Source organism: Camelus ferus, unplaced genomic scaffold, assembly GCF_009834535.1.
Source record: "Camelus ferus isolate YT-003-E unplaced genomic scaffold, BCGSAC_Cfer_1.0 contig1495, whole genome shotgun sequence".
Classification (NCBI taxonomy): Eukaryota; Metazoa; Chordata; class Mammalia; order Artiodactyla; family Camelidae; genus Camelus; species Camelus ferus.
Window position 1 is genome coordinate 12315 of NW_022587773.1, and position 17788 is coordinate 30102.

The 17788-nt window shown below is 45.2% G+C and overlaps 1 protein-coding gene and 1 long non-coding RNA gene across 8 annotated transcripts in view; one reads left to right on the forward strand and one right to left on the reverse strand.

The window, feature by feature from the left end:
- The window catches only part of LOC116662473, a 52208-nt gene that overhangs the window by 10551 nt on the left and 23869 nt on the right, over positions 1–17788 (reverse strand). For 2 of the 7 annotated variants that reach the window (XM_032476184.1, XM_032476187.1), the window contains exons 2-3: positions 14635–14745; positions 7129–10926 (exon numbers count right to left, since the gene is read on the reverse strand). The exons of 1 other annotated variant lie outside the window; for it this stretch is intronic. In XM_032476184.1, coding sequence (XP_032332075.1) covers positions 8486–9655 — 1170 coding nt within the window. In that variant the 5' untranslated portion in view covers positions 9656–10926; positions 14635–14745 and the 3' untranslated portion in view covers positions 7129–8485. Of the gene's footprint in view, positions 1–7128; positions 12978–14634; positions 16715–17788 lie in introns of those variants that run through there. 4 more of the 7 variants (XM_032476185.1, XM_032476188.1, XM_032476190.1 and 1 more) reach the window with 3 other exon arrangements.
- LOC116662475 lies at positions 253–4093 on the forward strand. Its single transcript, XR_004318436.1, has 3 exons — positions 253–1838; positions 2430–2436; positions 4084–4093. It is a non-coding gene; the product is annotated as an uncharacterized LOC116662475 (long non-coding RNA).

Below are 17788 nucleotides of genomic sequence, written 5' to 3' on the forward strand. Positions count from 1 at the left end.
ACTGCAAACCATTCACTTAATGATCTGCAGGCTAGAGGAAGAATTTCTCTCTTTAACAGACAACAGTAATCAATAGGGTGCCCCACCAAACAAGGACCAAAGAACAATCAGTTTTTTAACAGTTCTGATAAATCAGCATGTTGTAAAGATCAAAATCCAGAAATTTTAAACATTCATTCACACCACAATGAAACAAGCACTTAAAAAAAAAACAAAAAACCCAAAGAAACTAAGCACATAGATCATGTACCTGGATCAATGAGAACTTCATGTACCGCTGGAAGAAAGAACAAGCTATAGCCTTTTCCTTGAAAAATAAAACTACTTTTAAAGATAAATGCTAAAACACATTTCATCATTCATGTTGCCTTGAAAAATCTGAGGCACTTGTATCTGATTAGAAAAGCAATTCTGAGTAATAGTATGTTACGATTCAGTGCCAGTTTGCTTTAGAATAAAAGAGAAAACAAAAGCTACTGTTTCTCACATCCTGCAGTGTGTGAAGTGCCTCCCTGCCTCTTTCTCCTCCCGTTTTCTAAGCTCATGCTCCCCAACCCTTCTGAAACAAGTATGAGAACAACTTATTCCCACCAATATGCCAAATGACAAAAGAATATCAATTTATTTGTGTAAATATATGCCTACAGCTTAAACTAGAGGAGTAATATATCAGAAGTCTATATGGAACTTCTTTCTACATTCCTGAAATAACACACACAATCGTTCACAGAGACACAGACATATTCCCCCTGGATTACTGGGCACTTCACAAGCTTAGGACTTCCAACTTCTAGAAGATAAATTTGTAGTTAGTTTAAAATACAAAACTGTCAGCTTTTGAAAGCCTTGATCATCTGCTAAACCATCCAATTATCAAAGAGACCCAATTAGCCTTCTCTGTAGAATGTAATTTCCCATGATGGCAAAACAGACCCTAAGAAGTACTGGATCCAAGTCTCGTGTTTATCACTAGCTATGATCGTTTTTAAGCACATTAACAGATTCAGAAAGGTTTGTCCCAACAACATTTATTCTTCTTGATATAGTATACATGTTCAAATGCCTATACAGAGACTATGTCCCATGATGGTGTTAAGAGTTCTTTTGTGTATTGCAATATTTATTTTTAAGTGCAGACAAGGAGGGTGGGTGTTACTCAGTTGTAGGCCACCTGCTTAGCATGCAAAATATCCTGGCTTCAGTCCCCAGTACCTCCAAAAAAATAAATAAAAATAAGTGCATATTTAAAAATGAGTAAAGTTATAAAAAAATGCAGACTAAAAACCACTGCAATCTAGGAGCCACAATTGGAATAAAAAAAACAAGTGTTTCTATCAAATATTGACTATATGCCAATCACAGAGACAACCACAAATCACCCCTGACAACCATCACGTGTGATTCTCAGCAACCCTACTAAGTAGACACGGATGAGAAACCCGGCACTGAGGATGAGGAGACGAAGCTCGGAGGAGCCGGGGACGCTGACCGTCCTGCTCCCCGTGACACCACGTCAGCCCAGGGCAAGAGCTGACAGAGCTGCACTGAGGGGACACCCAGCTGCATGGAACCTTGGGGAACTGGGGAGTCCCAGAAAACACTAAAAATTTTTCAGTGGAAAACCAGCTCAAATATATTACACTGTGCCACATTCTTTAAAAAGGGAACGTGACTGAGACCTTTTAGATGCCTCCGTGTCCTTTCTGCCATCATCAGTTACTTGCCCTCTCAGCAAGACCAGTGATGATCTGGACCCCTTATGAAGTGCACTCAGATGGCAGAGCTTTTAAAGCTGTTTTATTAAGTTTGTAAGACTCTGTCTATGCCTCACACAGGCGGTCATCCATCAATTCTCCCCGGTGTGGATATACCACCTGAAATCATTCCTTTCTGCTTTTTAAAATCCCTTCATCTAATCCAGACTTTTCAACAGCAAAGAAGCAGCTCAACCACAGACAGTGGACAGCTTTTCACTAAATTACTCGAACAGCCCATTGGACTACCTGGAAGCCCTTTACTTCTATTAAACCCACTTCCAGGTACTTCATCATTTTCTGATTGGTGGACTTGGCCTCTGACTGGCCTACTCAGAGAGCTCCCAGCGTCACATCCAGGGATGGGAGAGGACCCTGCAGTTGGGAGAAATCATTGAGGAACGCGAACATCCTCCAGTCAGGTGTGCACTGCTAGAAGTGCCACAACGTGCTAAGAAATTATACCGTCATTACCCCTGGGCTCCCATGGACTGGTTTCACATTAACCAAACTCATGAGACACTGATGCAAGAAAACCAGAAATTTAACTTATTAATGTAACAGAAGACGTGAAACTATGAACCAGACTGCAATATCAGAGTTCAACCATGAGTACATGTTCTCCTCCATGGCCCAATCACGGGCAGGCAGTCACATGGCAAGCGTGGACAGAAGCAGAGCAGTAAGGATTTCTAGATTAATTCAATGGACTGAATTTCTGTTATACCAACAGATCTACTGCCTGGAAAACAACGCTAATCACGGTGCACTCTTCGTGGACAGTGGCCGAGACACGACTGTGAGCAACTGTGTGACTCTCCTTTCTCTGTCCTTTCTGGGCTAACTGATGCACAGATGTACAGAAATCCAGGGATGCAGATACATCTAAACACCCAAAGCCCGTCTCTGTGAGCCTCAAAACCAGACAGCCAGGGTTTAAATACCAGCTCTACCACTTACTATTTCTGTGACCTTGGCCAACTTACCCTCTGTGTGCCTCAATTTCCACACTGTAAAGCTGGGATAAAAATCAAACTTTTCTTACTCGCTTGTTGAGAAGATTGAAGGATACATTTCTGTAAAACGCTCAGAAAAGAATGTAGCACTTTTTTGGTGCTCAACAAATGTCAACTTAATATTACAGTGGTTTACAAGTCTCCCTTCTAATCATCTTCTGTGTTTCCTGGCTAGTCTAAGTCCCAAAGAAAATCCTTATTTCTCCTTTTATAAAATCTTGGGGTGCACCGTTCTGTTCCATCCCACCACGTCTTTAAACTGAGGGAGGTGATGCCTCCTCCCCACTCCTCTGGGCCATGGAGAGTGCATCTCCCTTCACACCCCTGACCCCTTGCCACACAGCTAGCCCTCCTCACACTAACAGAGTGAGGTGTGATTCCAGGGAGACAAGCAGGGCATGTGAAACCCTTCCTTTCCCTCCAGGGTTGGCCACCCTTGGGAAGCACCTTGGATGCTCCGCTCCATGGCAGGACATCCCTGTGCATGATGGGGCAGATCCTCTCAAGGGAAGGCTCGCTGTGGCCCAGAGATACCTGGGACAGGGTAAGTCTCTACTTCTGGGACACTGTATCACGACACTCATTTACCCACAGCCCTGAAGTTCATGGAGAACTTGGCTTCATCAGTAAAAAATAAGACATTTATCGCCTGTCTACTCTTTTGTGTCATCTCTCAGTTGGTGCTGGAGACAACATATGTATATTATTGGATCCCCTTAGGCCCCAACATATATGAAGTAACAAAAAATTCTGAGGCTTAACATTGTTTCAGGGCGACTGTGTAACAGTTCTGACTCTGCTGATGCTAAATTATGGGTATAGGAACTATGGAACCTCCTCAAATATCTTTCGTCATAAAACCAGCTTTTCTTATTTTCCTGTTTCTTAGTAATTGCCAAAGACCATCAAATGAATGCTTCACACAAAACAGCAGCTAAAGTTTATGAGCCCTCCTGACATACCCACTGTGGTAAACACTTCACATAACTTCTAATTCACACAATTCTACAAAGCAGATATGAGCGTCCCCATCTCACAGACGAGGGAAAAACTCAGAACGAACTGACTCAGGCTCACGTGGTTCAGTGGCAGCACGTACACACAAATCCAAGTCAAAAAACTACACCCCTTTGTATATGTACCAAGTCATCTCCCACCAATTAACACACATCGGCGGGGTCAATTCTCAGGGAACTCAACACACTTTTTAGCTTTAAGTTGCTCCAGAGGCCGCTTCTTGCTCTTTTATAAAATCCCGGCCCACTGATTTCTAACACTGGAAGAAAAGTCCGATTTTGCCATTGTTTGCACAGCAAGTCTGAAATGTTCACAGCGAGATGACAGAATAAAACTAAGATATAAGCAGAATAATTTTTCCAGGTAGACAGACACAATGGACATTGTGCTATTCTGAAGCATTAAGCGAAGAAATCAAAATAAAATCATGTTTTTTAAACCTTCTTTTATAAACAGGAAAATTAAGACTCTAAGAAGGTGCAACAGCGCCACCTACGGCTAAAAATACCTTCCAGGTTCCCGGGAAACATGCAACACAAAAATTGCCTGTAAGATCAGAAAAGAGAATCAGGTAACTAAAAGCTTGTGTACCACATACTGCACTTTGCTTTGGGGGAAGGGAGGGGTAGTCAGTATTTAATCTGATATTGCTAATACTCCTGAATATAAACAAAAGACACAGGCTCATGGAAACTCATCTTAGAAGAGGAAAGAATCCAGTCCAGCCACTTCATTTTACAGGAGGGGAGACTGAGACCTTGGATATGTCCTCCTGGCAATCCGCAGCAAAGCTCTCCTAGGCCTCATGTCTTGCACTGTAGCAAAAACCAACAGATCTGTACTAGGCCTATATTCATAAAAGTCACGTCTGTATTTTTCCAACAGCAGGTAATCAAAGTATCTTGCAAAATACTTCTCAAAGAGCCAGGAAATCATACAAGTTTGTTGAAATAAAAAAACATTTATTTACATATTAAAACAGCCTGAGCTTTATTCTCTCTATTAAAAATGTGACATGTCAAATCAAAATGTTGATATTTTAAAACCTGTTAAGAGTGCAGAAAAAATATCAAAAGTTTCTTTAATCACAAATGAGAGAAGCTTATTCCCTGAAAATGATCAATGCGGATTTTTCTAAACTTAATGTTTCTGGTCAGAATCCCACGAATTTAAAAGTCTGAGTGGATGTTTACACGGCAACATGAATTCTGAGCTTTAACACTACACATTCTGTGTAAATAATCTTCAAGGTCGTCTGCTTAAGGCAATTTAAGTATTCCCTGTCTCACAAGAATGATACAGATTTCATTAAAACTTCATACTGCACTAAGGAAAAAAAAACTGAATCCTTGTTATTTTAAGCCATATTCATATATATCATATATATACATACTGAATATGCATCAGAAATAAGCTACACTTTTTAGTATTCAGAGTTGATACTTCTAAAGTATCAGTCATTGTGACAGCACATTTTTATTAAGCACCTCTACGGTGCTTTGTATACAAGGCGTCTAACTCTCACAGTCAGACAAGGTAAACGATATTACTCAAATTTCACAAATAACGAAATGTATTTCAGCCATGAAAACAACTAACATATTCATCATCAGGAAAGAAAAGAGTAAGGATTTTACTTACAATACTCACTGACAATCTTTTCTTCCATACTAAGACTACATAAAAACAATTCAGTCTTTGTAAATTTTTCAGTCAATAAGCGCCCCTAGAGAAAAACAATAACATCATTAGCACCGGTTGGATTTTCAAAGCCCACTTCTCTTTTGCACAATAATTATTTTAAATGTTTTGTTTTAGTGCTTACAAAGCACTAAAATAAAAAAAAAAATACCTTTTTAAGTCATTACCTGAGAATAAAACATTTGTGAAAATGTACAATTTTAATTTATGCCACTCTGTCTCACATTCTCACTGGTGTCTCTCCTTTGAAGACCTCATCAGGCTGAGATCAGCTAAAATCGGTCATTTATGGACTCAGAGGAGTTCGGGAAACCACTCAATGGGAGGCTGATTAGAGGAGCAATTGAGATTGCATCCTGTGCAGCCTGGATTCCAGCACCGAGCTAGACACCACCAGCTGCGTGTGATTTGGGACAAGCTGGCCCATCTCTCAATCCCTCAGCTGCAAAAAAGGAGACACTGATACCTACCCTCAAACACCTGCTATGAAGTAAAACATGAGGAAAACATTTTAGCCTTAGGTAGGTGTCCACTCACAGCGAGTTTGGTCATTATGATGATGAGGATGGCTGTTAATAAATTAAGCTAAACCAAAAAGTAGAAATCACCATAAAGGAGAAACATTTTAAGTCAATGAGCATTTCCTTTTGGATGGATTGCAGAATATTCTATTGATTTTTTTAATAAACCAAGATTTGTCGATTAATTATAGATTTACAGGTTCACGGACGAGTCTCCAGAAAAAGAATTAGAGGCCTCTAACCTCTGAATATTAAGAAAGTAAAGTTTAAAAAAAAACAGGGGGAGATTATACCTCATTTGGGAGAGTATGTGCTTAGCATGCATGAGGCCCTCAGTTCAGTCCCCAGTAATTTCATTTAAAAAAATTTTTTTAAGAAATGGAGAATTAAAGCAAAATGATGGAGGAATACGGAATTTTTTTAGAGGACTCAACTCAGATTTAAGATGGGGAAAAAACATCCATTTCTCAGAGGAAATCTTGAGAACTATGTAAACTGGATCTGAGATGTCTAGTCTTTTAACATTATTCAAGAATTCATATTACCAAGTCTTAAAACTACCTGATAACCCTCAATGGTGATAGTGATCATAACAGCTGCCAACACGGATCGAGCTCTGGCTAGGACTGCTCTGTTCTGACATCTCTGCCCCTGAGGCCTCACCAGGCTGAGAGCATTAAATTCGGTCATTCATGAGCATCACGTGTAAGTCCTACATTTGTGCTTCTCACTCCCCCCTTCCCCAGCCCCTCTGAGGGAAGCACTGTTATCATCTTCCCCACCCGCAGATAAGGCCAGTGAGGCACTGAGACTAAACCCGTTCCAGGTCACATCGGCATTAAAGGACGTCTGTATTTCTGCTGTTTTGCTTTTGACAAAGGAATCTGAGTGTCAGCCGAGGGAGGCTGATGTGGGGTTCTAGGAGGTGAGCGGCCCAAACGAAAAAATGCACGAGGAGTTGCCATACTGCTGGACAGACTTCAGCCGGAGAATCCATGGGGTTAACAACACTTTATTGCCACAGGGAGGTGCACCCTATGATGCACCTGTCCTGCTTTTATCTGTTTTCTGTCAGCACATGCGCGGTCTGAGTTTCTTTGTTCATCAGGCTTACAGAATATCTCTAGCACATGCGTACTTCTATTTTCTTTGTTCTAAATCTTATATAATTGACGCATGCGTGGAGCAATTATTTACTGCATACTACAAACATGCTCTGATCGTGGCCTTGGGTCCCACGGCTATAACTCATCTCAATGCTCCGATCGTGGCCTTGGTTCCCACGGCCTTAACTCATCTCAACACCAGCTCACATTCCACCCCCTAGGTCGTGGGAACCCTAACCCATAGGGCGGAGCATTGTGCCCAAAGGCCACAACAACAATATAGAGTACAGCATCCTACCAATACACAGACAGCAACAATAGCCAGGACAGTTAGGCTCCATTTCCAGGAGGACGTCAAGGATGACCACCAATTCTTGAGGGGGTCTTGAGTTATATGATCTATGCGATCCAATTCCTGATCTATTTCATGCAGTGCCTTAGCTACTTCCTTCTGGTGATCTGGTATATAGATACAACATTCAATATGTAACATAGCACATGTGCCACCCTGGCTTGCAGTGAGAATATCTAATGCCATTCTATTTTGTAAGACTACCTTTCGCATCTGGGTAGTCTCGTCTAACAATTCCTCTATAGCTCTTCTAGTAACATTCAGTACAGCTGATATGTGCTGAGCTAAAGCTTCTACCTGCAATTCAACACTGATGGTCCCAGCACCAGGCAGGAACAGGGCCATGGGATAAAACCACCAAGCTGCACGCTTCCCCCGGTGCCACCGGGTGTGCAGTGGGTCCCAATTTGTGGGGTGCTCTGTCAAAGTGGGCCGGATATGTCCGGGCAAGTAAGCTTTACCCCCAAGTACAGTGCCCTGTCCATTTACCTGGGAGATAAGACCATCCGTGGATGCCATATACCCACAGATACCCTGGTGGCAGGAAATCAGTGGGTTTTGTGCCAATTAGAGGTCGTCCATCCCACCAGGTGGAGGCATTTACATTATAAGTAATTTTGGCACACAGCTCTTTTGGGAGCCACCCCATTGTGCAGTTTGGAGACTCGTGTTCAAACCGCTGCTCAATACAGAGGGGGCTTAAGTTCCTCACTTTCACATGAACATTATTCATCCATCCCCACCCATTCCATACAGTCCTTCCAATTAGGGGGGGGGGTATTGCCCCGCTCATGTCAGAGTATTTCTTCAATAGTGTTCCGCCGCAAGTCCCAGGGCGATCTCGCTGCCCTGTTGGCATTCCATCGAATCAAGGTGCTCCAATTAGCTCTGGACGTGGGGTGGAGGTGCCATGGCAGTCCATCTCCTGCGTCTACAGGAATTTCAGTACAGACCCAACAGTGAGAGACGTTGTGGACTCACGCGAAAGTGTGTGCCCAGGAGAACATGGTATTTGCTGTTACCCTGGATGGAAGGACAGAGCAGAGGTGGACACTATGATTGGCAAATCTCTCCCTTCTGGGAGGATGCAAGCCATTTTCTCATCCTGTGAGAGTACAGTGGCAGGAAGGGCTGTTCGCCCTGGGCGGTGGTACCACATCAACCCGCCCACACTAGGTTGGTTACACTCTGGGAGAGCTTCAGGAGCTATCAGTGGAATTGCCCAAAGCTGTAGGGCTTCTGCTCCTTTAAGTAGGGACACTCCTGTTTTCCCTAGAGTAACCTGCACGTCAAAAGGCCATTCCCCCACTCGTGGGTTTACCTGCAGGGCTTTCTCTAGCCCACTGCCCCATGGTTCCAAAAGGGCTAGCCAGGGGCCTTCAGTCTGGACCTGATTCTTCCATGTCCAGGTGTCCTGTTTTCCTGAGTTCAACACCCTGGGGGAGCGTAATATTAACGCATGCCCCACTAATGAGACATCGGAGGCATCCTGCATAGGCCCAATTCTGAGCCTCCGAATAGTCCCTTGCAATAACTTTTCCAGTGGGCTCATACCTGTATGGCGAGGTTGTTCATTCAAAAGATGTACCGCCTGCGGCAAGACATTGTTCCAGCCTCGCCCTTGTGGTTTGAGAGCCCTCAGTTTGTCCTTTAATAGGCCATTGTACCGTTCAATCATTCCTGCTGCTTGAGGATGGTAAGGCACATGCAATATCCAGTTAATATCATTTTCCTTGGCCCATTCCTGGGTCTGTTGGGCAGTGAAAGGGGTCCCTCTATCACTTTGTATTTCTAAGGGAGTCCCATAGAAGGCCCGTAAAACTTCCAGTGCTCTAATAATAGAGTCTTGTGTAGCTCGGGGCACATGGTGAGCAAAACTTAGGCCAGTAACAGTGTCTACCGCTGTCAGCAGGTACCGCAAGCCCGTACTCAGAGCAAAGGGGCCTACGTAATCTGTTTGCCATACCTGCAATGGCTGAATTCCCCGTTCAATCTTCCCCATCTGTTGGGGCCATCGCTGCCGGTGTGGGTGGTGCTTAGCACACCATGGACATTGCCACACGGCATCTTTGGCTTCACTGTGGCTCAGGTGCAGGCCCCACTGGTCGGCTACCTGCCTCATTGTGTATGAGCCAACATGACCAAGTTTCTTATGGAGCCACGGACCTATATCGGGTCCTGGGACCATAGCTTGTACAGGACGGAGTTGGGCTAGCGCGTCAGCAGCATCATTGCCCGGTGCCAGGGCTGGGCGGTGCCCTGGTGCATGGTAAACAGTATGGTGGCCTTCTTGGCCTTTGTCCCATAACTATTTCCACATCTGTTGTCCCCACAGGGGCCGGTGCCCAATCATCCAGTCTTGCAGGGCCCATTGGGGTATCCACAATGTAAGGCCTCGATATACGGCCCAACTATCTGTACAAATCTGCAAGGGGCTAGGTTCATTCATCAACACCAGCCATACTGCCCGTAACTCAGCCCATTGGCTGGATTGGCCTTCTCCGGTCTCATACCAGAAGGCTTCAGTGGCAGGGTGCAGTTCTACTGCAATCCAAGTGGGCGGACTGCCCTTACAAGATCCATCCGTATACCAAGCAGTTCCCGGGGGTGGCCCTTTCCCTTCACGAAAGGGACTGGGGACAGGGTCCACCCCTTGTTGTGGGAGGGTCTGTACATCAGGCGCAACAAATCTCACAGGCCCTAACACCTGCTGCAACTCTGCAGCCAAGGGGCTAGCGGTGTACTGGGCTCTCTGTTCCAAATAAGCACCCCACTTCGTCAGAGTTGGGGTTTGGGCAGTTCCTGATCGGGATTGCTTTGCCCATGTCTGTACCCATCCTGCAATAGGGTATGTGGTCTGCACTTGGACCTCTTGCCTCCCCGTCAGGGGTTCAGTGGCAATCAAGGATGCATAAGTCGCTAGCAACTGTTTCTCAATCAGAGAATAATGACATTTAGCCCCTTTCCACAACTGAGACCAGAATCCTATGGGCACTTTCTACTGCCCATGTTTCTGCCATAAGCCCCAGCCATATCCATCACTGTCCACATGGACTGTCAACCAGAAAGGGATGTCTGGATCTATAGTGTGCAGTGCTTGCGCTTGGGCCACTGCCCTCTTAGTTTCAACAAATGCACATTCGGTCTCATCAGACCAGTTCCAGATTTCTCCCTTTTTAATCAGTTTATACAGGGGTTTGGCTATTTGGGCCAAATGAGGAATAAAAACCCGCCAGTATCCCAGAAGACCCAAATAAGTCTGTAACTGTTTAACTGTTTCAGGACGGGAATATGCCTGGATTTTGTCTATTACTGCTTCAGGCAGCATTTTTGTCTTACCCGACCAGACAACACCCAAGAATTTGACAGAATATCCAGGTCCTTGCACTTTGTCCTCGTTCATGGCCCACCCCCAGCCCACCAGGGCTTCTCGCAGCACTGTGGCACTGGTTTCCAAATCTGAAAGAGAATCAGAGGTTAGCATTATGTCATCAATATAATGGAACAAGCGAACGGTATCCGGTTTTCTCCAGGTAGCCAGGTCCTGGGCCACCAGGCCATGACACAGTGTAGGGCTGTGCAGATATCCCTGCGGAAACACAACAAATGTCCATTGTCTGCCTTCCCAGGTGAAGGCAAACTGTTCTTGGCTCTCAGGGGCTATGTCTATCGAGAAGAATGCATTAGCCAGGTCAACCACATAGTGACAAGTACCCAGTTCATGGGACAGTCGGTCCATCAAATCTGTTATATTCGGCACAGCTGCATGCATGGGGGGAGTGACTTTATTCAGTTCCCGATAGTCCATTGTCATCCTCCAGGAGCCGTCTGGCTTCCGCACCGGCCATGCTGGAGAGTTATATGGGCTATGCGTAGCCCGAATTATACCGGCTTCCTCAAGCTTCAGAATAGTCTGTCCTATTTCCTCATGGCCTCCGGGCAATCGATATTGCCGGACATTCACCACTCGTGTGGCCCGTGGCAAAATCAAAGGTGCATGATGAGGGATGCCCCCGTATAACAGTTTTCACCATATGGACTCTCAGGCGAAATTCCCCTTGAGTCGTCTGTATTTGCAATCCTTGCAAAATGTCTATCCCCAAAATGTATTCAGCTACTGGGGATATATGCACTTCATATGCAGCAGGGGACAGACGGCCAATGCCCAAAATCAGAGTCACTCGTTTAACACACATTTACTTGTTTCCATATCCTTCTATATCAACCCATGGTCCCTGAAAACGCTCCGGATTTCCATGCACCAATGTAATTTCAGCTCCTGTGTCTACTAGTGCCAGCACTCGCTGTTTATTCATGGGGGACCAGTGAATAGTCAGCTCAACATGTGGCCTCCGGTCATCGGGGTGCCCCACGTCCTGAACACCTTGGCCTTCCTCCTAGTCTGGGAGGAAATCAGCAAAGGCCACCTCTTGGGCCTGATGGGAGGTTGGCAATGGAGTATATTGTTGCTCAGGCCGTAATTTCTTCCATAAGGCCATCAGCACCTCCAATGGCTGGCCATCTAATTTTACATGGTCCAGGCCAGCTGCCAGTAAATCACACCATATCTGCCAGCGATCTAGCTTTTGGGGCCCTCCTAAAATTGGAGCATTCCCCTTTTTCCTCCTTGGTGTGGACTTCCCTTTCTGTGTCACTGCACAGGAGGAGGGGATCTTGGACTCATCTTGGGTCTTGGCAGCATGTACCCCCTTTCGGTGCACCTCTATGTCCCCCAGACGAGCCAGAGCCTCAGTTACTTCATGAATGGGGCAGTCTACATACGGTGTTAGTAGCGCCGCCATAGTCCCAAATGTTCCCGTTGGGCCATTAGCCAAAATCAAATCTTTTATTCGAGCTGTAAGGAGCTCATCATCTGGATGCTCCCAGGGGCAGTGGGACCGGAATTACATAGGCATAGCTGCTCTCAGAGGCGGCGGAGCTAGGACCATGCAGACATCTTTCTGCTGTGCTGGGTCTCTGCTTAAGCTCCTCTTGCATCTGTAAATCTCTCATGTCTTGGCTAGCATGCCGTAAAACAGATAAGAACATCCAGGCCACCCTCCCGGCTGCCTCTCTGTGGGCTAATGGGACATTATTTTCTAACAGCTCCAACGCCCTCCGAACATCATCTGGCTGGGGCGCCACTGTGTCCCAATCCTCAGGTTGAGCCCACGTCAGCAAATAGGCTGCCACCGGGTATCATATAGAGGTAGGGGGCCACTTTGCATCCACCAGAGCATCCCCAGTCAGGGGCAGGGGGTTCAGAAGGGGCACTCACCTCATCCTGCCAACTACGCCAAGTGTCAGCCGAGGGAGGCTGATGTGGGGTTCTAGGAGGTGAGCGGCCCAAACGAAAAAATGCACAAGGAGTTGCCATACTGCTGGACAGACTTCAGCCGGACACCATGGGGCTAACAACACTTTATTGCCACAGGGAGGTGCACCCTATGATGCACCTGTCCTGCTTTTATCTGTTTTCTGTCAGCACATGCGCGGTCTGAGTTTCTTTGTTCATCAGGCTTACAGAATATCTCTAGCGCATGTGTACTTCTATTTTCTTTGTTCTAAATCTTATATAATTGACGCATGCGTGGAGCAATTATTTACTGCATACTACAAACATGCTCTGATCGGGGCCTTGGGTCCCACGGCTATAACTCATCTCAATGCTCCAATCGTGGCCTTGGTTCCCACGGCCTTAACTCATCTCAACACCAGCTCACACTGAGATATCAATTCAAGGGAGACTGTTAAATAATCAAGTCTGCCTGGTCTTCACCTCAAAGAGCAGATACTATAAATTCCTGATGTAGGATGAGGCTGCCGCCACAAACTGACTCAGCTTGAAATTAATATCCAAGATGAAGCAGCGGATACACGTAAATATTCACGATTGTCAACTCCGCTCACGGGTCTGGGCCCTTCACTGCCTGAACGGAGGTGAAATCCCCACCCCTGTCAGGGATGGAAGCGCGGCTCTTCCCAGTCTCACCCAGGCTTCACGGGCTGTTTCCCCCCACAGGCTGTCCTCAACGATTAAAAAGCTCTCAAGATTTTTACACCATGCAAAACTGAAAGACATTTCTGCAGATGGAGCACTTTCTCAGGCTTAAACCTTTTTTGCCTACACTCAGCAAGGGGGAAAAAAGAAACATGACTCTGCAAAGTCTCTGAGCCTCACCACTCACAGGAATAGAAAGGCCATAGCAGAAGATGACACTTCACATCGCAGGGTGAGAACAAAATAAAGCGGCCCCAACAACAGGCACTCCCAGAGACAGCGCTCAGCAGTCTTCTGCACACTCACGGTTTTGCAGCCCTCATCACCATTTATTTCCAGAACACCATCACCCCAGAAGAACACCCCTGTCACTAAGAGTCACTCCCTAACACCCCTCCACCCAGCCCTTTGCAACCATCACCTGCTCTCTGCCTCTGCATGTGCCTATTCTGAGCATTTCAGATCACTGAAATCAACAATATGTGGCTGTCTGTGGTTCCTTTCACTTAACATGCTGTTATCAAGGCTCGTCCATGTTGAAGTGGTATCAGCATCTCTCTCTTTTTTTTTTTTTTTTTTTGAAAACGTTAAAGTTTATTAGAAGGTGGTAAGTACTATCAAAAAGAGTAGAGTGGAGCATAAGGGGTTGGGTTTCAAAGGGAAAAGGGCGGGTTGAGCAGTCAGGGTGGACTTCCCAGAACAGGTGGCCTTTTTCATCTTCCCCTTTATTTTTTTTTTCTTTTTTATTCACTCTTACGTCTGAATAATGTTCCACTACATGGAGATACTACATTCTGTTCATCCATTCAGCAGCTATGTATGGACGAGGTCCAGAAGAATGAGTGTAAGAGGTGACTAGCAGGGATGGCATTAAACAAAGTGCAAGATGTGCTTTAAAAAAAAAAAAGGCAACAAACAGAGGCACAAGGAAATTCAGTGAGTTTCTGAGCAAAGTGCATGCTTGCTTCGGCAGGACTACCATGCAGGGTTGAGGCGGATATTGGCAGGAATCACGGGGAGGGAGTCACCTGAGAAGATGCCCCACTGCAAGTAGCTCAGCCAGTTCTCCTCCATCATCCTGTATTTTTAGAGCCATGTTTCTTGGTTTCTCTTATTTCAAGTAATAGCACTTTACACATCTGGTCATCTGCATCAGACCACCTTACCTCCAAGCCACAGAAAATCATTCATTGACCGGAGCAGCTCCAGGACATAATGGTGATGGATTAGGGAGTCCTGCAGCATCCCAGCCTGCAGGTATAAGCCCAACATGTGCCCTGTTGATGTCAAGAAAGTAAAATGCATGGAAATATCTCACTGCTGGTGCATGATATCTGCCCCCAAATTGCCCCAAAATCATACTGGCAAAGCACTACTCAACCCACTCACTACAAAAAAAAAAAAAAAAAAAAGCTAAGAAGGCAAATTTAGGCTCTTCCTTTGAAAACCAGCAACAATCACTGCCAGTATCTGAGGTGGAATTCTCCTGACTTCAAAAACCACTGTGCAGTTACTTTTCAAACGTGAAGGTATATATGTATTCCACGTAGATGATATTACAGAAGGATTTTTCTTTTCAAAATTTCCAGTTGCAACATTAGAACAAGAAAGTTTTTGTTTCAGCTTTAAAAAAAATCAATTATCTTCCACTTTCTTAATGTTGATCCTATTTTTATTTTATAAAGGGAGCTATGCTGCATATTATAAACCAACTGTTTGGCTTCTGCAAACAAGAACTGTATGACTTCACTATTTCAGAGCAAACTTTAACGATGCTTTGAGAGGTGGGGCCTGTGGCGCTCAACTAACATCTCTTTAAATACTGACAAGGATGTGCTATTAAGTAATGCAAAGGCTCTAACTCCACATTAACTCAGAAACCAAAGGAAACTACACCAAAACCTTACTTTATCATTTTTAAATATTCCGATTCTTTTGAATATTAAATTTCTTAAAAGATATGATTTCTTTTTGAGAAAAACAACAGCTGTATTAAATTTCCTCTCACCAAGAAAGCAATCTTTATCAAGAATAAAAACCCCTATGGAAATCCAAAAGATGGGACGTTTCTAGCTAAGTGAACATGCAGATGTGAACACAAACTTATGTCCTATCAGATCTCACTCGAACGAGCTCAACAAAGTCCTGGGCTACCCTAGAACTTAGCTCTTCTGTTCCAAATGTTGGCTGAGCTAAGATCATCAGGCAAGGCAGGGAAGGAGAGAAGAGGAAAGTCCACCTGGCGACCTCCATCTGTTTTCTTCCAGCCACAAGGTGCCGCTAGGGCGGCCCCGCTAACAAGCCCTCCCCATAACAAAATCTGGCATCCACACTGCCCCTGCCGTCCCCAAGCAACCCCGATGACCCTCTCCCACTGGTCGCCTCCCAGCCTGTGAATGGTCTTCTAATGACCCCCCCAGTTGGTGGCAACCTCCCCCTCTTCCCCGCTACACACACACACACACACAGAGCCAGGGCAGCCTTCCCAAAGCACAAATTTGATTACCTCAACCCCCACTTCAAACCCTTCAGAGGCTCACTGGTAGAGTTCTAGCCCTACACCTGACCCTGACCCTGACCCTGACCATGCTCGCCCAGCCTCACCTCAGTACCCAGGTCCCCAGTGACCTCAGGGGACCCCTGACTTGCTCCTACTTCCCACTTGCCTCCAGGCTCATCTTGACTATTTCTCAAGGAAGCCTTCCCTCCCTCCAACCTCCGCACTTTGTTCCTCTGTTCCTAGAACATTCTAGGCTAAGTCAACTTCTGACACTACTAAGCTCCCAAGATGCTAATAAATTTTGCTTATTAATGTGGGTCCACTCTCCCCTAGACACTCAGAAGTGTGCAGTGTTATGAATAAATGAATGACGGGGTGGGTCTCAAAGGGAGTGACTTACCTGCTTTCGCCCATCCCGGCCCTTCTTTCTGTAGAATATCAGAAGCAAAACCAGAAGTACCTTTCCTGAGGGTCACTTCCTTCTGACACCCTTCACTGCCTCCTGGGTCAGTTTTAGTAAAACCCAAACTTATCCAAAGCCCTCCACCCAAGGCCATCTCCAGTGTCCTCCCAAGCAGGGGCACCCTCCACCCTGGGCCACACAATGCACACTCCCCGAGTTCCCACCTCACAAGCCTCCAGGCCTCTGCCCGGGCTGCTCCTGTCACCTGAGCCACCTTCTTGATGCCTTCTCCTGGCTGACACTTACTATGTCCTCACAACTGAATGTAGAGCCCATTTCTTCCAGGAAGTCCTCTCTGATAATGTCCTTTAGCTCTTGGCTGGGCTTCCTCTAGAGCAGCACTGCATGGTGACCAAATGGTGTTTGTCCACCCACTCCTTTGAGACCATGACATCTTGGAGGCCACATGGGAAATAGGAGTGAGACGACAAGAGGGTAGGGAAGAGCTAAAAGCAAAATCACAGCCCAAGTTCCAAATTTAAGGATTCTTTCTCAGAAAAAATGAATAAAATGTTTCATATGTGTGTCATTTGGCTATGATTTTTGTGGCTCATGGAAAGCAAGAGCTTGGTGTTCTAGTCCAAAAACCAAGTTACATGCAAAGAAATGTATATATTCATATATAAAGGAAGCCAGAACTGCTCAACAACAGTTTGCAGTTTAATTCCAAAGGAACTTTGATAAAGGCAATCTCTCTCTCTCCTTTTTTTTTTTTTTTTTTTTGGAATCATATAGTTTCAGAAGTATTTGTATAACTAAGTGATTGCTACAGCCCATGATTCTGCACTGGAGTGTTTGGGGTTGAGGAAGCCCAGATTACATGCACTGTGTAAATGCAATCACACCAACACACTGACAGGAGCCCTAGTGGCTGAGCTGAATTTTCAAAGCAGACAACCTTACAATGGAACACAGTTCTAAGTAGAAAGTAAGAAATGCAATGTTCTGTACTCAATTTCATACGTTATATGGGCCATTAACCGATAGTGCACCTTGTCTAATGAAACCCAAAAATAAATTGCCAACGTCGATTTTCTCCATCTGACAGTTTTATGTTAACATTGGTTATCAAACCCTCAATCCATACGGAGAGCTCAGGCTTACGCTGCAGCAGGTTACATCCCGCCGAATACAGAGGATTAAGGAAGAACTGGAGAGTTTCCCTTCAGAAGCTGCTAAGTCTGGTTTTGCACCTGTACGTAATTTGCAACCACGTCATTGTCAAAGGAGTAAGACCTTACATCTGTGGGGCGTAAAGCACTGCGGTGCTTCTGAACAATCAAAGAACACTGAGCTTTGTGAAACAGTCCTGAGGCACTTAAATTGCACATTTTCTGAAAGGCTCCAAAACTGACCC